The sequence below is a fragment of the Cyprinodon tularosa genome, unplaced genomic scaffold (genome assembly GCF_016077235.1).
Source record: "Cyprinodon tularosa strain WSP-4 unplaced genomic scaffold, ASM1607723v1 ctg62, whole genome shotgun sequence".
NCBI classification, from domain to species: domain Eukaryota; kingdom Metazoa; phylum Chordata; class Actinopteri; order Cyprinodontiformes; family Cyprinodontidae; genus Cyprinodon; species Cyprinodon tularosa.
In genome coordinates, this window is record NW_024039363.1 from 496,863 (window position 1) to 520,851 (window position 23,989).

At 35.9% G+C, this 23,989-nt stretch overlaps 2 protein-coding genes across 3 annotated transcripts in view; both read right to left on the reverse strand.

Moving 5' to 3' along the window:
• Positions 1 to 5,010: 5,010 nt before the first annotated feature.
• On the reverse strand, positions 5,011 to 14,528 carry LOC119798345 (voltage-dependent calcium channel gamma-5 subunit-like). Its single transcript, XM_038307765.1, has 6 exons — positions 14,399 to 14,528; positions 9,475 to 9,717; positions 8,654 to 8,740; positions 7,050 to 7,190; positions 6,801 to 6,946; positions 5,011 to 5,721 (listed from the first exon to the last, which is right to left on the reverse strand). The coding sequence occupies exons 2-6, from the start codon at positions 9,668 to 9,670 to the stop codon at positions 5,461 to 5,463; spliced, it is 831 nt and encodes a 276-aa protein (XP_038163693.1). The 5' UTR covers positions 9,671 to 9,717; positions 14,399 to 14,528; the 3' UTR covers positions 5,011 to 5,460.
• Positions 14,529 to 16,880: 2,352 nt separating this feature from the next.
• Positions 16,881 to 23,989, reverse strand: part of si:ch73-374l24.1 (protein kinase C alpha type) — a 183,142-nt gene continuing 176,033 nt past the window's right edge. The window contains exons 17-18 of one of the 2 annotated variants that reach the window (XM_038307773.1): positions 22,894 to 23,034; positions 16,881 to 21,077 (exon numbers count right to left, since the gene is read on the reverse strand). In XM_038307773.1, coding sequence (XP_038163701.1) covers positions 20,913 to 21,077; positions 22,894 to 23,034 — 306 coding nt within the window. In that variant the 3' untranslated portion in view covers positions 16,881 to 20,912. The remainder of the gene's footprint in view (positions 21,078 to 22,893; positions 23,035 to 23,989) is intronic. The other variant, XM_038307774.1, reaches the window with a different exon arrangement.

The following is a 23,989-nucleotide window of genomic DNA, read 5'->3' on the forward strand; positions in this document are numbered from 1 at the left end:
TTTGGTGATATTTAATTAAAAGGTATCCCAAAATGTTTAAAAAGTTTAAAATGAAAAACCCCCTGTTAACTATTCCTGTATTTTACAACCTTTTAATGAGATGAAAAAGTGCCAGAGTTATGAGTTTTCTTTGGCTGCATAGAGCAGATATTTTTACTGTTTTTTTACTGGTACTTTACAGGTGCTGGTCATAAAATTAGAATATCATGAAAAAGTAGATTGATTTCAGTAATTCCATTTAAAAAGTGAAACTTGTATATTATATTCATACATTACATACAAACTCATATATTTCAGATGTTTATTTTGTTTGATTTTGATGATTACAAATGACAACAAATGAAAATCTCAAATTCATCATATCAGAAAATTAGAATATTACTGAAGACCAATAAAAACAAAGGATTTATAGAAATGTTGGCCAACTGAAAAGTATGAACATGAAAAGTATGAGCATGTACAGCACTCAGTATTTAGTTGGGCCTCCTTTGGCCTGTATTACTGCAGCAATGCGGCGTGGCATGGAGTCGATCAGTCTGTGGCACTGCTCAGGTGTTATGATAGCCCAGGTTGCTCTAATAGTGGCTTTTAGCTCTTCTGAATTGTTGGGTCTGGTGTATTGCATCTTCTTCTTCACAATACCCCATAGATTTTCTATGGGGTTAAGGTCAGGAGAGTTTGCTGGCCAATTAAGAACAGGGATACCATGGTCCTTCAACCAGGTACTGGTAGCTTTGGCACTGTGTGCAGGTGCCAAGTCCTGTTGGAAAATGAAATCTGCATCTCCAAAAAGTTGGTCAGCTGCAGGAAGCATGAAGTGCTCTAAAACTTCCTGGTATGTGGCTGCGTTGACCCTGGACCTCAGAAAACACAATGGACCAACACCAGCAGATGACATGGCACCCCAAACCATCACTGACTGTGGAAACTTTACACTGGACTTCAAGCAACGTGGATGAAGTGCCTCTCTTCTTTTCCTCCAGACTCTGGGACCTTGATTTCCAAAGGAAATGCAAAATTTACTTTCATCAGAGAACATGACTTTGGACCACTCACCAGCAGTCCAGTCCTGTTTCTCTTTAGCCCAGGCAAGACGCTTCTGACGCTGTCTGTGGTTCAAGAGTGGCTTGACACAAGGAATGCGACAGCAGAAACCCATGTCTTTCATACGTCTGTGTGTGGTGGTTCTTGAAGCACTCACTCCAGCTGCAGTCCACTCTTTGTGAATCTCCCCCACATTTTTGAATGGGTTTTGTTTCACAATCCTCTCCAGGGTGCGGTTATCTCTCTTGCTTGTACACTTTTTTCGACCACATCTTTTCCTTCCCTTCGCCTCTCTATTAATGTGCTTGGACACTGAGCTCTGTGAACAGCCAGCCTCTTTAGCGATGACCTTTTGTGTCTTGCCCTCCTTGTGCAAGGTGTCGATGGTCGTCTTTTGGACAACTGTCAAGTCAGCAGTCTTCCCCATGATTGTGTAGCCTATAGAACTAGACTGAAAGACCATTTAAAGGCTTTTGCAGGTGGTTTGAGTTAATTAGCTGATTAGAGTGTGGCACCAGGGGCCATCGATTTTGAACCTTTTCACAATATTCTAATTTTCTGATATGATGAATTTGAGATTTTCATTTGTTGTCATTTGTAATCATCAAAATTAAACAAAATAAACATCTGAAATATATGAGTTTGTATGTAATGTATGAATATAATATACAAGTTTCACTTTTTAAATGGAATTACTGAAATCAATCTACTTTTTCATGATATTCTAATTTTATGACCAGCACCTGTATATGATGGCAGTCCCAAATAACTGCCTCAAACTTACTTACCTCATGTTTTGAAGGCAAATGATTCTCAAAAATACCCGTCATAAGCTGATGTTAAGCTGAGATAATGAATGTAAAATATTTTAAAAGATCAGATTATTTTAAAGGGGAGTATCCTAGGGATTATGACTTCAGAGGCATTTTCAGAGCCTTTTCAGTCTAAAACAGGGGTTTTATTTCTTGCTCTGGAACAGCCCAGTTGGTGTCAGTCTGATTAAGCTTTTTCCAGTTTATTTTTATTTCTCTTCTGCATATGTTTGTGAAGTTTGATGTATTATTGTGATATTTTCTGCATTTGATCCTTGCTTGCTTTTCCACATAACCAGCTATATTCCCCCCCCATGTATTTATTTTCATCTTATGGAATTGTTTTATTATTACTCCTTGTAAATCTGATATAATGTATGCCTAAGTTATGTATGTGTATATATATTGTATAGGTTTCGGTGTCTTTGTTGTAGTATGCACACTCTGTGTAACATGTTTGCATCTTGCTAAAGTTTGGGGTCTTCTTTTCAAAAGCCTTAAACAATCTTTTGATAAAAAAAAGACACTTAAAGAAGTGATGAAGAGAATCTAGTTCAATGACTGTGACAAAGCTATTTAAAAGCCATGACTGATGAGAAAAAAAGATGGTTATATTTATGATATTGGGAAAGATTATAGTGAATATTATGCCTCATGTTATGGATGATAATATAACTGATTCAGATGTCAAAAATGCCAATAGTTTTGTATGTGATTGTACAATGAAATGCAGGCCTTGTGTAATAAGGGCATAATTTTATCTTCTGCAGCCATATGTGGAGTTGTGGTTGCATTAATTTTTTATATTCTCTGTAAGAACTGTTGGTCACGTTGTACATTACGTGTATCTACATAAAGTATACATAAAGCTTAAAGCAAACTCATGGGATATTTATTAATGACACTCATCCTGACCTACTTCTTTGCATAAACAAGGAGTTTTTTAATCATGTAATAGAAACCACTTTTCCATGAAAAGTTATTACCTTTCAGTTTTAGAGAAAAGGATGTGTAGCTTTATACAGCTGACAGAAAGCAAACAGGTGAGCAACAGGAAGCAGAGCAGGATGTTTAAAAAAAGGTGTTTCTGCAGAGAGGCTAGGCAGTAAATTAAGCAATGGCGCCCTCTATGGGCGGTTTGCTAAAAGTTAGAGAAGTGATATACAGAATTATTTAATTATACAAAATATAGAATTGCATCTGGATTGATTCACACACGTTTCAGCTTCACTTTTAGTAAAACAAAAAAAGAATTGTCAGTTTAACTACTGTTTGATGAATAACTAATCGAAAAAGAAATATATTTCCAGGTTAAGTTTTATCCATCCATCCATCCATCCATCCATCCATCCATCCATGATAACCCAAATACAAAAATCTAAACTAAATGAGCTTTGCTGCCACAGAGACTAATTTGTAAATAAAAGTTGTAAAAGCAGCAGCTCATAGCATTGAGATCAAATGCCACTGCTTACAGCGTTAATTACACCTGCAGATTTACCAGAATATAAAGACTGGGTTTATACCTGGTTGTTATCAAGGTGATTTACTATAAATATACAGTCATCTTTTAATATTCAACCGAATCTGTAGTTGTTATCTAATGTATTTTGATGCTATCAGGCATTCTCATAAGTTATATAACAAGCATATACAAATCTGTCTTATTGAACAGAATATTTTTCATAGAAACATTTTCTAGACTCCAACAAACAATTAAGATTTTTTTACAACCTATTACCTTACTAGATTCATGTTGTTTTAAATTGCTGATACTTGATAATAGCAATAGCATCACAAAAAATCTCTGATAATATAACAGGTTTGTAGCATCTTTCTGATAGAGAATGTAAAACACCACATTTATTAAAATAAAAAAAATAATGTAAATTACAGAAAAAGGGGTGATCATCTTAACAGAGACATTAGAGACTAGATCACATTTTACATTGTATTTGGACTTTATTGTCTTATGGAGTGATTATGAAGATCGTAAAAATGCATTTATCCCTCCAGGTTTGAAATTATTTTCCTTATGGGGAAAAATTCATACCGCTAATGTATTCTGCATCCTTTGGATACTAAAGCATAGTGATTGTTTTTACACATTTATTAATCCAGCTAATGACCTGAACGATAACATTCAAAAATACATTTTTTTTTTAATTTTTTTTTTTTACATTTTGTAATCCCTAACATCATAAAATCATACAAGTATTGTTAGTGAAAGATCAACAGAAATACATTCAAACAGTATAAATGGGGACTATCCATCCTAATTTCTTTTTAACGCTTTGTCTCTTCTTCATGGCATATCCTTAAAGCACCAGGAATCAGACCAAGTCCAAAGGTGAGGCTTACAGGTCTAATGAGGACAAAGACTGAACCAGGGTCACTAATCCAGGGTTAGTTCTGGGGTACATTCTTGCATATCTTGGCTTTTCTGTTCCAGAGATCTAGGAAGCTTTACTCAGCTCTGCTACTTAGCAGTGTTGTTTCACAGAGTAATTTTTAGCTTTATCTCTGCTTAGGGTAATGGTTTCCTAGTTTTACTCTGGATTGCAACTAACCCTGTTTTGTGAGATGGCACTTGGGGAACACAGCTAATCCAGGCATGTTTCTCTGCTAAATCCATCCTTACATGTAGAGGAATCTTTTCAGTTATTCTTTTTTTGTAGATATGTTACATTAAACTGAAAATAGGGGATGTGTTTTGTCTTTAACTGTGAAAGGCAGGCTTATTTGTATAGCACATTTCACTAACAGAACAATGAAAGTGTTGTACATCAAAAAAACAACAGAAAAATAAAACAGACAGAGGAAAGTGGCATGATGGGGCTGGTAAAGACGAGTTGGGCTTAGAGCCCAGCTAGTTGTTCTATAGACATTTTCACACATTGATATATGCAGCTTTTGCAGTTGCCTTGGCTTTTGGCTGTTTTTCTGAACAATGCCCATTTGTTATTGGTTCAGATTTATGGCATACTGTCCCCTCCATTGGATTTTTAAAATCTGCGATTTTTAGAAAAAGTTTTCTACCCTTGGAGGTCTATGTGGTTACTTCTGAGATTAAATTGTTTGCAATTGGACATGTAGTGATATATATATATATATATATATATATATATATAAGAGGGATTAAAAAAAAGTCACTTCCCAAATCATATTATTGAAATATCTTGAAAACCAGGCATTATTTGTTTAGCAGGTTTTAACCATGCACTGATCTGTGTTGATCTTTCACACCTAATCCTACTGAAATCCACCGAAGAGTGTAGTTCTACGAACATTAATGAGGAATATGATGCATTTTATGAGACCTTTACAAGGCACAGTATGAAGATTGAAAGGTATTTGATGGTCTACATATAGATACAAATTTATAAATAATTTCCAGCATACTATTTTGACCCAAAGTCTAAACGTAGTTCACTTAGTCTTTCAACTGTAAGTAGTTTAACAAAATAGAAAAAGAAAACTAAGAAGTAACTTTAAGAAAAAAAATCTATTTGGTTTGTCTTGTTACCAGAAATTAAACTCTTTGTTGACTCAGCAATTTGACTCTAGGAGATTTTATGGTGGCCTTCAATAGGCCTCTGGAGACTTAGCAGGGCGAGGATGACACCTGCTCATAGTCAGGACATTTGAGGAGAGCAGGGTAGTTGATGCTCATTTGAAATGAAGCATCGCTCGAGATATCTGAGGGGCTCCGTCCACGTGACCAGGACTCAGGGTGGAGGAACTGACCAGAGTGGTCAGAGCAGTTACTGTGCCTGGGTCGGTAGAAATTTGGATGGCGAGCCTGATAGATCTCCTCTGCTGTGTAGCGCTTCATAAACAGGTAGACTGACATGACTCCTGCACTCTGCAGTAGAAAAAAAAACAATTATTAGAAAACACTAGTTTAAAGATCTGTTGTGGGTCAAACTGAAAAATCGATTTACGAAATGTAATTCTATTCAATTCTTGGTTTTAACTTGAAAATGCTTTTACTGACTAAGGTTTATCAGGTCTAATACAGAACTGCAGCTCTTCCTTTTCACAACTAGATGTCAGTAAAGTCACCTCACTGATCACAGCTGATTCTATATATACTTTTTAGTAGAGATGATCTGTAGTGGTGGTAAGATGGAGAAATAATTTCTAGAGGATTGTTGGGTTATCTGTAGGGGGTGCTGCAAGGAATAAATGATGCACATTTAAAAGCAATGCAATGTGATGGGAAATAGAGATTAAAAATCACTTTGATTTAATGATCCAGTTCATATTAATCTGCATTTTGAATAAATAAATGAGCTGCAGCTTCTTTTAACCATTACCAATTAAATTAAATAACTGATGGTCCCAAAACAACAAAAAAATATATTTAAGGAAATCATTCACATTAAATGAACTTGATAGTGAACAAATAACTAAATCCCAATGTCAATATTTCAGTTAGATAACAGTTCAAAACTCCCTTAATCCAATGTGGATATAATTTATTAAATTATGGTTTCAATATGCTTAAAACAAGGTATTCACTTAGTATTTGTCTGCAGGTAAATAGCTTTTAGAGGCATCCATAGGTTATGGTCTATTCAAAAACAGTTTCAGTAGTTTGAGCTAATGGACAGTAGTGGAGAGATATTAAATATTTATTTAGAAATAGAGAAAAAGCTTTGTGACTTTAAAATAAGACCATATGAATTATATGTTTGATTTGTGCATTTACAAGTTTGTTTTTTATTCAAATCTTAATTTAAAATGGAGACATTAAGAATATTAATAGAAAAATATTGAAGATGGAGTGATACAATATTTAATATATACATCACAGTTTTATTTGAGTATTTATACATAGAGTTCAATATTTCTGCAAGTGTGTAAGCACTGAAATGATTTCTATTGAGACTGAAACTAAAATGCCATAAATTCAAAAGATTTTAAGGGTGATTTTTGTACCTCAGTGAGCAGGAAAGAGAGGGCAGCGAAGGCGAAAGACCAGCCATACTTATAGGAGAAAAAGGCCTCACTGCTCTTTGTTCTGTTGAGCATCTCATCGTTTATACTGGAGATGTACAGTACAAGACCCACCACCAGAGCCAGCCCTAAAATAAAGAGAATTTTTTTTTATAAACATGTTCAAAAATTAAGTGAATTATCTCAGAACTTTATAAAAAAAAAAAAAAAAACATCATAAGATCTGTTCACCAGAAAGAATGAAGAAGATTCCTGAGACAAACGCCAGGATGGTGCGGTGAGGACGGACGTGTCCAATGTTGTTTAGAACGAAACCGATGAACATAAAGAGGAGGCTGACTAAAGGAAAAGGAGTCGCTGAGCGGATCATCTCTGAGAAGTGGGAGATATATTTGAAGAAAAAAAGTTGTAGTTATTTTAAAGAATTTTATTTTAAAAGAAAATGAGGATAATGAAAAAGGAACAGCACCTGTCTTTGAATCTTTAAAAACATCCTGGACATTTTTGAAATAAGCTCATATGAAAATACATTTATATTAGGATTTTTGACAAACTAATAAAGATCCCTTCTAATTAACTTTAGGAAAGGCCTATTACACATCTTTTAGTTTAAAGATTTTGTATTCGCAAGCATATAGTCTAAGAGGATTGTGGTTGTATTTTGAGTTATGTCTCAAATTAATATCCTGACAAAAATCAAAAAGCAAGAATATTTTTACTACGAAAGGCAATAAATACACTATCCAGACTTTCTTTCTGTTAAAATGAAGTTTATGGGAGGATGATTTCGTATACAACAACAATTTCAAAATAATTATTTTTATTTGATCCGAGATCCTAAGATATGGGGATATGGGGATGGTTTTAATCACATAGAATGTGTGTATGAATGAATAGATTTTACAGAGATTGTCCAAAGAGGATTGGTCAAAGGTCTGTCTTAGTGCATGCCTCGTCCGTAAGAAATATTAGAGGAGAACACTAAGTAATGCTTTATCAAGTGGGTTGTGGTCAGTATTAACAGCAGACAGAGGAATTGACAAGGGATTTTTTTTTTTCTCTTTTAGAATAAAGACACTCAGGCTGTGTTTTTAGATATTTGTCAGTCTGCTGCAACACAGATGAAATATTTGCAATGGATTTTAATACAACTTTGCAAGTGGTGGGGAAAAAAAATTCAATTTACATTTCTCTAACACCTTTGTGAAATTCTTAAATATACATTCTTTTGTTCCCAGGAGACTGTTTTTAGCTTCTCCAATTCCATTAAGTTGGGATCCACTTGTCTCCCTTCCAAGAAAATACCCATTACTTGACTAAGACTTTTATGATCATTGTCTCAATTAATCCAAAGGGGAGATCTTGAAACCTGCGAGGCATCAAATTGCTCATTAATCTGATTTTAGTCTGCTTGATGACACATCAAACACTATGGAGATATTTTATTCTTTGGTTCAACTAGTTTTACGACTACAATTGTGTCCCGACAGAAAAAAGTCAGAGGATGTTTTTTTCCCTTTTTAACCCATACTGAAAATATCAGCAAAGCTAATGCCATGGCAATGTAAATCTTAAATTTGACCCCAGTTTCACTGAAGGACTTTTGCTGTTGTCTGCATGGAGGTAATAAGTATTCTAGAGAGGAAGCGGCAGAAACACAAGGTTTCTTATGAGTCATCTGTCTGGATGGTTTCAGATGAGGTATATCTGAATGGAGAAGCATTAGAAAACAACAGGCTTTCACCCTAGAATAATACTCCAGCTGGTTACACGAGTGCCCTGAACAGCACCACTGGGATGCATTTGCCCTACGCTTTGATTTCCTTCTTACTCACTGAGCACATTTCCTGTGGACTCTGACGTCAGCTGGAGGCTCGTAGGCATCATGTACTCAATGGTGAAGCAGCGGCCCAACTCCTCACCTGATAGAGAAGATGGAAGAAAAGGCAGAAGATTTAGATTTAATACAGAAAAAAATACGAAATACTGCAGAAAATGATTGGTTATATATATATATATATATATATATATATATATATATATATATATATATATATATATATTCAATGTAGTTTGAAAAAAGTATTTATATTCTATTGATTTTGCCTGGCAGAAAAGAAGCACTGAGGCGATAAAGTTTTACCTAAGTTTGTTTTCTCTAACCTTTTCATTTATCCAAACAGTTTCATAAATGTGCATTAATCCAAAATAATATTTGGCTAAATGTCCATTATAATGTTGCAGAGAAACTGTTTCTTTCTTTAAGTAGAAAAAAAAGGTATGCCAGATCTGGTTTGAAAGGTTTTGGCGGAGTTGATTTATTTTTGAAAATTTTGGTTTGGATCTGGTACCCTGAGAAGAGAACATATGATGTATCTCAGTCAGTGCAATGAAGTCAGCCTCAGGTATCCCTGAAACAGAACTCAGATGACTCCCAGTTATTGTGAATGTTGATTTTAAGACCACCAAAGCTGCAGTGGCTTGTCAACGCATCAGTAACAACAGTTATAACAAGATGAACATCTTTGAAAGCCAGAGTGTGAAATCCATTTTTAGAGACCCTGAATAGGAGATGGCTAATTGTGCAAATTCAATTTTTGATTAAAATAATCACAAATCTGTGCATCCCTCATTGTAGCATACAAATTTTACTAACCAGCCAGAAAGCAAACTCTCCAGAGTCCTGAGTGCAGTGAAGTCTTGATGTCAGCTGTCTGGTTCAGAGGCATGATGACACCCTCCTCCAGGTAGAGCCAGTAATCGGTGCTCACCGCCACCCCCAGCAACCCCAGGCCGCTGATTGCAAAGACACTGCTGAGCAAAGTCAAAGCCTTCCTGCTGCATGCACTCATGACTTCTGGAAGCTTGTCGTTAAAATGGAAAACTGGGTCCTGGAGGACTATGATGGCAGGAGGGAAGAAAAAAAAGCTTTACTGATCAGGTACTAAAGATAGATATATATATATGGAAAATCTTTGATCTTTTTCCATGAATAAAGGTTGGATATCCATCAGGGGAAATCTAAAATTAAAACTAAACCGATTTAATATTGGTCAAATAATCATGATAATAATAAAATGTTTTAAAAGAGCCATACATATAATTTAAGGTTAGTGTAAAAATGAAATCTGAACAAATCAACAGCAATTAAATCAGATAGTAAAATCAAATATGTTGTATGAGGCAATGAAGTTACAGGGATTAAGCTGTCCAGAATAGTTGGGTTGATTTTAACAGGAATAGCTTCTCAGTCCTAATATATATAACTAGTCATGGTAAATTGTGACCTCTAATTTTTCATATTTTTTTAAGTATTTAAAATAAATCAAATAATGAAAATAGCGGATAAAAGCAACATTTTGTCATGATCTTGGCACTGATGACTGGCTAACTCTGCCCGGTTGCTCATTACCTCTCATCTGATCTGCCAGTGGCGAGTGTTTTTAGCTTTCCTTTGTGGTTCTGATTACCTGATCCTGACCTGTTCTGCCTCTCAACTACTAAGCCTGCCTGTTCTTATTCTGATCTCTTTGTCTGACCTGACTTCGGACTCCTGGACCTCTGAGCCTGCCCATTCCTGTTCTCCTTGCCCGACCTTGCTTAGGACTCCTGGATCTCTGAGCATGCTCTTTCTTTCTTTTGTTCTGATTTGTTTGCCTGACCTGGCTTCTGACTCCTGCATGTTCTCAGGGGCTGGAGCATCTGGAGACACTCTGGGCGGTACCTGCTGCATCTCGATGGTGGCCCACCGGCTGGATCCTACCTGGTTCTCTTGCTATGGAATGAACTTATAAACCAGGTTGGGGACTCATTTTCATAATCTTCCTCTGTTAGAATTAAATGGTCACTAACCTGTGTTTTCCTCTCTCCAGAGTTTCCTGCCTCAGACGGCCTAGCAGCTGCTACTGCAGATCTGCAGCCCGTTTATCTTAATAAATGCTTTTTGAGTTATCCCACTGTCTATTTTGCCTCAATACTGGGTCCTTCTGTTCTGAATATTGACACATTTGTTTAAGAGTGTAAGGTGTTTATTTGATCAGGTAGGTAAATTGAACTTCTTTAGTTCTATTACAACTGAAAACTTGATTTTATTAACTTTATCAGAGAGAGACCAGCACAAAGCAACAAAGAGCTGTTCTCTGAAGACTTCAGAGGTCTGTTTAGGACCAATGAAAGAAGCAGGAATCCCAGGGATAAGGTTTAGGGGAAGTTTAAAGCAGGATTCGGTTTAGTACGCTATGTCATCTCACGGAGCTCTAATAAGGAAACAGCATAGCACCAGCAGACACATATCAATACTATATGACACCTAATGTTATAGGCAAGGAAAGCAGAGTTCTAATCAGTGAAGAAGAAGAAAGTAACTCTGCATGAGTTCAAAATATCAATTTCTCAAGCAGGACAGTTTGTCAACACAGCAACTGTGAACTGTGACAGTAAAATCCCTAAAAAAAAAAAAAATAATAAAGAAAACGTTTAAGGTTTTACAGATTTTCTGGAAAAAAAAAAGAAGATCAAAATCAGCAGGCTCTTCATACAGCCACCTCTATGAAGTTGGACTCGCAATCAGGTCTTAGATGTTTTTCTTCTTTGTTCAGCTTTGTGAGCTGAACTGAAGAACAAAAATGAAAAATGTGGGAGGACTGTGGGAGTGACAGATGACAGACGATTGACCTAAAGATGAAAAGCTCTGTGAGCAACAAGTCTTTGTAGTTACCAATCAGACCTTTTACACCATATTTAACTATCAGCTCATTAAAAAGAGGCAAATATATACCAATTACAGTCTTTAGTGTTTTCAGCTCATGTGCAAGAGACAAACCTTTACCATAACTGGTCTGTTTTTAACATTCTTTTCATGTCCTATCTAACTGACGTCTTACATATTAAAATGGAAGCCATATTTGAGGGTCTTGAGCCTTCAAAACAGAAGACGAAATACCGTGAATACAAATGCTTACAATATTTATTATCCAGAACCAGTTTTTGACATTTTCAGTCAGGAGAAAAAGCTAGTTTCACACAGGCATAATCAGTCTGCAGATCTGAATGAGGAATCACATAGAAGGATGTCACCTGAAGGTGAGGATTTAGATCATATATAAACCTGGGACAATTTACTTCAGTAAAGAGTATTGGGGGGAATAAAAATGTCACAGATATTTATTAGTTTGGTAGGATGCAGCACACATATAGATGCAGGATCATAAAACATATTTTTCTATCCTTAAGTGCATCTATTTCAGAGTCTTAAGACATTCATTAATCAGCTCCTATTATTCTTAAGGGTTCATAGGGTATTTTTGTAATGAAGAATACCCTTAGTTAAAAACGTTGAAGATTTAATGATTTAAGCCTGCTTTATAGATCTTAACCAATTATTTATATAATTTGACTTTCCGCCTTACTCTAACATGCAGGTTGTTGATGAGGGATGCAGGTTGACCTGCATCCCTCATCAACAGCCCTAAAACATCTTAGGCTTCCCTTCTGTCAGTACTAAAGTAAAAGAGGTGTATGTAATTATGGTCTTTCGGTATCTAAAGGAGAATAAATCTACAGAAACTAATGGTGTCTCTCCTCTTCACCTGAAAACCTGTGCTGACCAACTCACACTATCTTCACCCATATCTTTGACAGATATGCAAAGCTGTGTGAGTTTCCTTCTTGTTATAAATGCTCCACTATCCTTACAGGGAAACTTGCTGCCACAAGTTTTAGTGACATCTGGTCTATTGCTCAGATGCCTTTGGTTGCTAAATTATTGAAGTATTTGAACTATATCAAAAGTTAATACATTTAATCTATGTTCCTTTAGACTAGCTTGAAATACTTATGTGACAATCCAGAGCACACATCATAAAGCTATATTTGCATTGTATACAAAAGAGGCTACTGTTTTACAGGTCTTAACTAAGTCTTAAATCTTCATCTTCAAGCCTTAGTCAAGTCTCAATAAAGACAAGTAGCTTTCTAGTCAAGTCCCAGGTATCAAACTATAAATTTCAAGTTTTTTGAGTGTTTTTTTTTCTAATAAATGTTGAATTATAAGTTTTATGTTAATAATTAAGGGTATGTTCTTTTTTTAATTTGCATTTATCTCAACAGTTGTACCAATGCAACCCAACAATTGTGTGAAAGGTTTTCTCTATGCAACCTCAAACATCAAACTGGTGAGTTGTTCCACTTGCGTCTACGATTCTTTTTTGCATCTTTTAAATGTTGTTTTAGCTTTTGGTTTGATATATTGTAAATTATGTGTCCAAACGATGCTTATCTTAGGAACATTTCTGTTTTCAATTGATTTTGGTTGGGTGTGTTGCAGCGCATTCACATATAAAGAAAGTAGAAAGATAGAGAAATAGTCTGCGTTTATTAATAAGGGATGACTGAAGTCTTTTCAGGTAAACAAGTTCCAGTCCAATTCCAGTCCCATATCATGGATGTAAAAGTCTTAAAATTAAAGTCTCAGGAACTGTTATTTAGTACTAATTACATGTTTATGTCATTGGAGGAAACTCCTGGAAAAAGTCTTTCCTACCATCACAAACATTAAGATAAGCTACATTGATGTATATGAATTAGTATTGATTTGCTGCGTTCAGATTGGATTCAGATCAAATCATTTTACCACAAGCATTTCATCAGGATCTGTAACAACCAAATAGTGAATGTGTGGAAAAGCTCCTCTTTCCAACAGCTATGCATGGTGGGGGGTGTGTAATGCTGTGGGCCTGTTTCCCTTCCCTATAGGTATGAGTGTTTGAAATGTCAAGAAATCTACATAAAATAAGGGGAACTTTTAGTTTTCCCTAAAAACTTACATTTATTTATATTTTTTATTCCATTTTAAGTGAGGTCCATCCTACATGCCAGAAGTAATCAAACTAAGTTTCTGATCATTTGTCAAGATACAGGGATTATTTACCCTAATGTCCTTAAATTAAAGGCTTAACCTTTTCAGAGTCAGATTATAATAACAGATTGTTTGTGTAATAAGATTTCTTTTAATCTTAAAGGGGTTTTGACATATTTAACGGCAATGTCAGTCACTGTGTAAGGCACAGAATAAAACAGTAACCTTTGCAGATGTATCTGAATGAATTATGCCAGAGATCATAATATTTAATCTGTTCTTTAGAGAATTAAAACCTAGTTTCATGATTTTATGTTGATATCTCCATGATTCAGTGACAACATCATTAATTCATTTGTGTTACATCAACTTAATAGAATAGACATTTAGGTGCATGATATTCAACTTTTTTCCTACTGTATAAATGTATTTCTCTGGATGGAAATTTTTAGCTGTATGTCTAATAGAGTTGCTTGAGATTCATGCTACTGAGAATGTGCTGACCAGCAAGAAAAAATCAGGTACCTTAAGCAAAATATCTCATGGATTCAAGGTGAAAACATTATGATTCTGAATATGGCCAAAAGCATGCCACAAACACTTGTTTTAATGATTATGTCCATCCAGTTTTCTCCTCGCTGTTAGTTATGTGTCCAGCATAAATATCATGTGTCTCAAAGTTCCTAAAAAAAGCCATGGTGAAAGAATAACGAGGTAAACTTACCAGGTATCAATAAAATCCTTTAGAGAAAAGTAAGGAGACAGAGACGATGAATCAGCGTGTCGATGCTACAGTCAAACAGGAGAAGGCGGGCGGCAGAGGGAATGTTGCCTGGTCCTGCTCTGCTGCCTGATGTCTGTTGTTCATTGTTAAAATGCTTACAGAGGGAGAGAGAGAGTAGCAGAGCAGCTGTAGCTTCAAGGGGTTCACAGTTTATGAAAATTGAGAGAGCAGTGGTTACATTTGCTTAAGGTTACAGTGTCTTGATTACAGTTAAATTTAATCAGTAAAATGTCTTAATTATGCAGAAAAGAATAAAAGACTCACGGCAAATCCAGCACCAAGGTCAGCTCCAATGATCCTTTGAACTGATGTCGCACCATAATGATGGACTTTAACCCGACTCATAGAATATCTTGAAATATTGGCCCATATTTTCAAAACAATCATTAGATCAAACAGGGTTTTTATTACTTTTGGACCTGACTTGTAGCTTTTAAAATGGTTATTTCTGACCAACTGTTTGACGCACTTATCAACATTGAAAGAAGTCTTTAGCAAAGAAAAGTAAAATAACATACAATGCATACCAAAATAACTCAATTTTCCTTTAAGTCCTTATGGGCTTTGAATTAATATTATGGAAGGAAACCCATTTATTTAGATTTAAATGTGCAGTGACTGGCACAAATTGACCAATAATGGACACATAAACAAGATACAGTAATAAGTATAAACCAAAAATAACATTAGGAAAATTATGTATTTAAAATCTTTAAATCTGATTTATATTTTCTGTTTTAAAAGTATATTTCTAAATACAAATTTTGATCATACCAATTTAAAATAAAGCATTATTCTGTTTGAAAACACGCTCAGATTGTCAAATCTGCAAACACTGATCATTTCTGGGATGATGAAAAATGTACTTAAACAAACAGAATATCTGTAGGCAAAGAATGGACCTGATCACCCATTTCAAACCACCTTGCCATCTGCCAAAAAGTTATGTTGATATTCCTAAGAAATAAATAATGACCACATTATCGCAAATTTCCTGAACACATTTAAAATTCTCTTGAGAAAAGGGAGAAAGGACTTGGTATCAATTTGAAAAGAAAGTAATTGTGTATCACTTGAACACATTTGAACCAATTACTGTGCGCCACACACAAAAACAAAAAAAAAATTCATAACTGAATTCACATTATTTTATTGCTTAAAGCTCCGCAACATACAGTAAATGCTCCTCAAAAAGCCGCCCACTTCCAAAGCAAAGCAATATTGAGTGGTAAATGTGGAAATCAGGGGATCTCCTGCTGGTCCCTCAATGGACAGGAAGAAGAGCCAAATATGCTTGACTGTTTATGAGCCTATAAATTGTTTTTATAAAGGTTTTTGATTGTGCATCCTATATCTATATCCAATAGCTATGCATATATCTATTCAGCTGTGTGCAGAATATTGGTGGTGGGATCAGTGGGTTGAAGGTTTGGATAGTTATAAAGCCAAAGGATTGTGTTTCCTACCTGTTGCTGTCCGACCAGATTAGAGGAAAAAAATATATAGTATTTAGTATTTCACTAAGTTCTGGAACTGCTGTGGTCTTAGGTAAAATTAAGGTGAATTAAACTGTCTTAATATTCATTTTTATTAATTTAACTTTGATTACCTGTGGCATGTAGGATGGATCTCACATAAAATTGCATAAAAAATATAAATAAATTTAAGTTTTTAGGGAAAAGTTTTTATAAGTGAACCAGTTCTAGCTTGGATTTGTAGAGCCAGTTAATGCATGCAAAAGTTTTGTTTTTTTGCCTGCCTGTTTTTGAGAGGTTTATTGTATTGATTTAAAGCTACAATGTGTAATTTTCAGCGACATCTAACGTCCAGACTGCAGACCGCAGCAACATGAACATCCCCCCCCCCCCCCCACCGCTTCTCCCCCCCAACAGTACGGCGAGCGTTACGGGGCAAAATGTCTTCCACGACGTCCGCATCACCTACCTTCTCAAGTGATGAGGTTTATATACATAGATCATTTTACAGATAGTATTTCATTAGTCTGTGTAGGGTATAGATTTCATGTAGACTTAAGATAATAAATATACTTACTTTCGAGCGTAATGGGCGATCTTGCAATCGCTAGTTTGTTGGCTCTGCGCTGCCGTAGCGCAAAGATGTCTGCCTCCATGGCTGCGAGACCCGCTCCTATGTAATTATTAATAACGAATTCTAAGGCAACGCAAATATTAAGGTTAAGAGGCTGAGCTCGTAGATGATAAATAACATAGTTATGTATAATATATTACATTTCTGACTGTATATCCCTGTAATTATTACACACTGTAGCTTTAAATCGGAGAACAGAAATGTAGTATTTGAAAGGATGTTTCTAAATTAAACCCATGAAATCAATTATACAACACAATGAAAACAACCAACAGAACATTGTGCTATATATATATTTATATATATATAAGTATTTATATATAATTCATACTTTATTTGTACACAGTATCCGCCATACCACAAAAAACAGAGGAACAGGAAGATTCAGTTTACAAAGCAAGAACATTGAGGAAAACGTATAAACTGCTCTGGAACTATAACTGTGTCTTTAGCTTCATAAAAATTATTCAAAAATTACATTTTTTAAATCTTCCATCCAACATACTTTCTCAATATGAGATGTAAACATTCAGATTTGTTTAACAGATATATTTTTGGTCCAGGTATAAACAGTGCATTGAAACAGTATTCATACCCGTTGAACCTCAAACTCCAATTTATTAGGATTAGTTTTCATACTATAGGTCAGGATTTTTCGATTCCAGTCCACAAAGGGATGCAATCCCACAACTGTTAGTTAGGTCCTTGCTCCAACCTAGCAAAAACAATTATTGACCCATTTATTTGCTTCAGATGTGTTAGAGCCAGGGCACATCTGAAAGCAATAAGACAGTCAGGGACTGTAGCTCAATACTACTGACATATACCAACATTTCAAAGTGTATATTGGTGAATTAAAAAAGTAAAAATACAAACATGTTTAATCTTTTCACTAAATAAAACTAAAAAGTTCCAAATGCTTTTTATTCTGATACCCCTTAATAAAATCCATTGTTACTAACTGCCTTAAATATTCATCCAATTAGTTAAGAAAGTGTGTGACTTAAGCTTAGTGTAAATAAAGTACAGTAGCTCTCGGAGGATCCCAGTTAAGGAGAAGTTTATATAGAGGTTAGACAACACTATTTAATCAACCATCCATTGGACTGGAGGACCTGTAGATTTAATAAGGAGTCAATAAAGGAGTGACAAGAAGTAAACTGTTGAAAGAAAGCCTTTGGAAGTCTGATTAAAAATTTACCTCAACATGGCAGTCAGCAGACATGAAGGATCAATATTTAGATAAGACAAACACTGATAAAAGTAAACAGTTAAATACTGGGGTGACGGCATCATAATGAGAGGATGGGTTTCTTTGGCAGAGACTGGAAAGTTCGTCAAAGTTAATGTGAAGATAAATAAAGTTAAAACAAAAAGAAACTAGAAATGAAGCTGTTAGCACCTGCAAAACACTTAAAGGTATAGAGGAGGATTTTCATTAATTTTTGAAAAGACCCACCCTCTCCACTCCACTCCTGAGAGGGAACGTCTATTAGAGAGGGTGCACAAGCCCATTTCTCCTTGTGCACACTCACAATCAAACATTTATAAGAGTCATAATCTTGAGATTAATGGTATAGTGGAGGGTTTTCGCAATTTTTTTAAAAATACCCACCCTCTCCGTTTAAAAAAAAGCACATGCACAACCCTGTATCCTCTCCAGAGAGGGAACCCCTATTAAATGTGTGTGAGAGCGTGCACAAGCCCATTTCTTCTCGTGCACACTCTGTTTAAAGGTTGCTGTTTGCATTGCTCATACAAGCTTACTTTCCAAAGAAAGATTTGTAATTTTTCCACTTGTCAGATTCAACACTGGCTAGTGAAAATGGGGATGAGCATGTATGATGGCCTTACATAAACATATCACCAGAATGATTGACAATTAGGAGGACCACTTATTTTGATGATCCACCCGGAAAAAGAACATCCTCCACTATACCTTTAAGATCGCTGCAAAGTTGACCAATAGGAGAATTTCTAATTTACATATCCCCAGATCTACAATAGTTGAGTTTGAATAGGAACATACACATGTGTTAGTATGGTCTAGCCAAAGTCATGAGTTAAGATGGGTAAAATTAGTACTGAACCATTTTTTTTCAATAGCACCTTCAGAAATATGTTTACTTTAAAAAATGCTGATGTCCTCTATACTAATTTACCTCCTACAAATTCAATGCAAAGTCCTTGGTATGACAGACTAATGAGGGCTAATGTTCACAAATGTGTTTTATCTAGTCTGACTGAGTGGGTAAAGCTGTTACAGGGAATATTTACTACAAGAACAAAAAATATGTATAACATTTGGTCCCTCTCTAAGAGTAAAAATTTATCCTTTGCTGTTTTTAAGATTAAAATGTCCTCAATTAAGAGTTAGATTAATTAGAAGTCGCACATAAGATAAAACTTTCACTCATGCTTTAAGTTATATAATGTTTGGCCTGGAAATTTGCTCCCACTCATACACAGAGTATCACTTTTTCAACTCAAAGTTGATCCAAAACAGCAGTTTTGACAGATAATGCTTATAAACTCTTGACAAATTACCTAACCATTTTTTCTGTGTTGACATACCCCAAAAAGATGTGTCACTACATCAGTTCCCCTCTGCTCTACAAATATGGACCAGTTTGTGTTCCACTGTCACATAAAATACTAAAGAAGACATTTAAATTTGACAAAAAATGTTCAACGGGCATGAATAAAGTCACTGTAACAAAATCAGGAGGCTTTGTTTAATTTCAGTATTTTGTAAGAATCTATAAATTAGCTTTTTGAAAGATTTTCTATTGAAAGATAATTAACATCTCGCTGTAGCAAAAAAGACATAAATGTGTATTTGGCACCAGAGAATACAAATAGCTTAAGGGATTCTCATATCTTATTGATTATATCTGAGCTATTTAGCCAAACAGGTTAGATCACAAGACAGAGAAAGAGGAGAGAAAAAAATCAGAAAGAAAATACACATTGTTGGCTGTTTTTTTCATCCTGCACAACTCCACCATCTCTTTATCATGCAGGGGCCTTTTTTCATGCTGGGATCAGGCCTCGCCTCATGCATGCAAACGATATATATACAGACAACACATTTCAAACACAGGGTGCTTAGGACTCAGTTTGGAATTCGTTTTTTTTCTACAGAGGGAGTCGACCCTGTCAGGACCAAGGCAAGAGGGGCATTGGATAATCGCTCCACCAACAGGTAGTGCTGCATATTCTCTATATGACACTGAGTAGTAGAAAACAAAGGATAAATACTTGCTATACATACATATAAGACAAGGTTTGCTGATACCAAAGCTACCAAAGAATCAGCCAAACTTTAAATAGAGCTCTTTCCAAGACTAATCTAAACATAGAAATGTTCAAACCGTCTAAGGTAGTAAAATCACATTCAGTTTGTTGTATAAAATCAGAAAGTAACTTCTCTTCTTAAAACATATTTACACACAAAACAAAAAACAATATCGGAGTCTAAAGCAAAAGTCAAACACAAAAACCGAAACAAAAAGTTTTCGCAGTAGGAAACCTTTAATCTGATGAACACGAATTTCTTTTATCGGAACACTAAGTTTTACAGTCATACAAGACGTGAGCTGCATCCTAGACTCTACGGCTCACACAGAGTCAAAAAATAAGCATGCGACAGAGATCTGCTTTGTGCATATGAAAAAATAGCATCTTGCCGACTCGATTTTTTTCTGAATAACACTCATCCACTGCAGCTAGGATCTGTTGCGCTAAAAAGGAGCAGGACGGCTTGCAACGATAATACAGTTTGATTCAGTCTGTCCAGATCGAGACAGATATACTCTAGTAATACGTCATACAAAAAAAAACAGATACAAACAGCCTCTTGTTGAGGGGTTTTAGTAAACCGACAGGATAAGGAAAGGCCAAAGGTGGAAAATGAGGAACAAGAACTGCAATAGAAACATATCTCCATCTCTACTTTGGCACTATTGTTACAGTGTACTAACTCTTTCTGAGTGTAGAAATGTAACAAACATGTAGATAACTTTTAGGCAGAACAAGAAAAATGCTCCAGTCTTTTATGCATTGCAGGGATGCGAAGGACAACTGTATTGTACCTTTAACACCAAAAGAGATAGTAACTGATACTGAGACACATTCATTCACATAATTAAAGGCTGTAGGACGGCAGAAAACTACAGCTTGGAGTTTGGGAATACAGAGTTGGGCTGAATAACGCACAACAGGATGAGTCGGAAATTTCAGTGCCATGCCATTCTCCACCTTCCCTTAAATTGCATTATGTTCTGACGCAGAAACTAGAGGATCATTTGAGTCTGTTGACAGTAGGGCGTTGGGTATTTCCTCCTCATACCACGCTGTGCAGAGATGGATGGATGAACTGAGGGTTAATGAAGGAGAAGCCAGCAAACTCGCTCTGGTCGATGTTGGCAATGACCAGCTGGTCGGGAGGGGTCAGCATGGGCTGCGTACGCGTGAAGAACTTGTCAAAGTTCTCAGCTCCCTTTCCACACTAAAAGAAATGAGAGGAATGTTAGTATTTCAAACTTCAGAGAGTATAAATAATTAAAGATGGAAGCTTTTTCATGTTAGAGGGCTTCTCAAGGGGAGGGGATTCTGGGATAAATTTCAATGTTTCTTTAATGTCATTTCTATGAATGAACACCTTCTGACAAGCGTGGGAAGCCGTAACCCTCCCTCTTATATGTAGCCTTATATGGCATTATTGGGGTGATAATTATGCAGATTTTTTACATCTCTCATGAGTGTCCGCTCACTTATTCACAGGTGGACTGCATCAAGTTTATGGGGATCAGTTGTGATCATTCACTAAAGTTGAGAATGTTTGCTGAATCAGATGTCTGGGTTTGGTAAAAGCCCGCGGATGTAGAAAAAATAAGAGAAATATACAACTAGAATACGAAAATGTTGCATGAGGACCAATGTGTGTTCATATGTTTGGTAATAGTGAACAGAGCCTCATGATGATCAAGGATTAAAGCGGACGATTCAGGGAGAAAGAAGATGCAAAACATCATCACTTTGATTCCTCTGCTGTTTACTCAGATGAGACTCGACTTTGTCTCTAATATTCTCATTATTTACACTCTGATTTTTTCAAGACTGCAGAGAGAAGGTGCTGCAGCTGGTTGATTGATGGACCATTAAACAATCTGATCTATGACATGGAGGAAGCCAGAAATCTTAACAGACCTCAACAAAAAAGAAAGCTGAGCCATGCTTTACATTTGTGTTCTCATAATAGAAGGAATGAGAATTTCAGGTTGAAAAACAGCATCTATACTTGATGAGAGGCTGAATACTAATACACTAAAAACTTTTAGTATGTAAAAAAAACATTGCTTTTTCTGTTAGATAAAATTCCTATAATATGAAGTGATGATTTTTGTGTCTATCCTGTATTATTGTTCTATGATAAAAAAAAAATGTAAATACATAAATAAAAGGGGCAGGGCCACTTCTGTAAAGCATGTCAGATCAGAGTACTTAACATGTGATATTGACTTCTGGCACCTCGTTTTTCTAATGCTTCTACTCAGGAGACCTATAAGCATTCCTGATACGCCGCTCCATAATTTTACACTAGTAGAGCCATAAAGGCTCAGACAGATCCCATTTGCACTCCCTTCAGACCAATTTGTCCTGCAGCATTAGAGCTCACAAATGTAATAAGGCACACAGCAGCCCTAATGGATCCACCTGCATATAGAGGTGTTTTCTATTCCTTAGGTGTGAGTGGAGACAGTGACATCGACTGTGAAGGCTTGCATTTATTTTGTGTGGAAATAAAGGGAAACTGTACTATTTTTAACTCTCACTGAGCATTGAGGGGTTGAAAGAGGCGGCGGCCAGAAAACAGAAAAGGAATATTGTCTGTGACAGCAGGTAATACTACCAACTGAATAAACATGCTTAAAAAAGAAATGATTTCAAAGCTTTGTAACTTAACTTTACATGGGATGCTTCAGTTTTGTGTGTCTAAAATTAACGGTTTGGTTTTGATTTATAAAACATTTCTTTATTTGTAAATTCATTTTATCTAAAGTTGAGGCAGACATGAAAGGCTTGAGTATAAGGCTGTTGTAAGCTAAAATTTTGAATAAGTATTTTAAACTGCATAACAGTCGACTCTAAACCTGTTTTAAGAACTTTGATATTTTTGCAGCGATGTGTAAAAAAGAGAGCAAAGGACTGATGTTACCACCAAGGATAACTGCCTGTTATACTTGTTATAAAGTAAGTTAGCTGGAACTAATCATGGATTACCAATTTCAACCTCTGCTCAAACGCACATCCACCATACTCACCACTTTGGGTTTGAAAGGCGGCTGGATCTCTCTGTTAGCCAGGCGTTCCCAGTCGATGCGTCTGAAGAAAGCTTGCTCTCTGATGTCCCGCTCACCTTCCAAGCTGCAGCCGAGGCGCTTTGATGGATGCTTGGTCATCAGCTTAGGACAAAACAAACGAGAAGAGGGTGACGAAAGAAATCTAGCTTGATGCTTCAAAATAATAATGACACAGATGATGAAAAAAGAGAGACAGGATAGGCTGTACATAAATAGAAGACAGATTGTAAATAGGCTTAATCGTTACAGGTAGCACTAATGTTTCACAGATCTAGTGACCTTTAATTCAAACCATGAAAGATTATTTGTAATCTTTCATGGAAATCTATTATGTCGGTCGTTCTCAGACGATGAAACATATCTTATCTGACGCATTGGGATTCAAAATAATAAAGCTTTGTTGTTCTAATTAAAACCTCCATCAGACTGCAGCCAGATGGCAATAGAACCATTAGCTGTTTAGGGATTAACTTTGAAAGCTCAGATGCTAATCAGTAAATTATCATAATAAATAACTCTGTTGACAGCTTCTTTGTGGAACTGCAACAAAAGTACAAAAAAATTAATTTTCAGGTTAACAAGGATCCTTAAATGAAGGGGTAATTACTTTTCCAATGAATTCCTGTAACAGAGCCAGCTTCTTAAGCTACGTTCCCACTGCAGGCCTTGTTGCTCAATGCTGATTTTTTTTTCAGAAATCGGATTTTTTTGCGTTGCTGTTCACATTACCAAATATCTGTGACTTGTATGTGATCTCCTGTGTGAACTGTAGTCATACAACCTAAGGGTCCTGCATGCGCACTACAGGACGCAATGACGTCACAAGCAACCTTGCTCTGTGTTTACAAAAGTAAACATGGTAGTGCTGGAGCGCATCTAGAAATCTTTCCCAACCTTAAAAACACAATCTTTTCAAGATGGTTAAATATAAATACAACTCTCCGCATTATTGTCCACCATGGTTGTTGTTTTTCTTGCCGCTTCTGCATGGCAAGACGCAGAATAGTGACCATTGTCAGGTATTAATGATGCTCAGGTCAGATGAATACCACCTGCC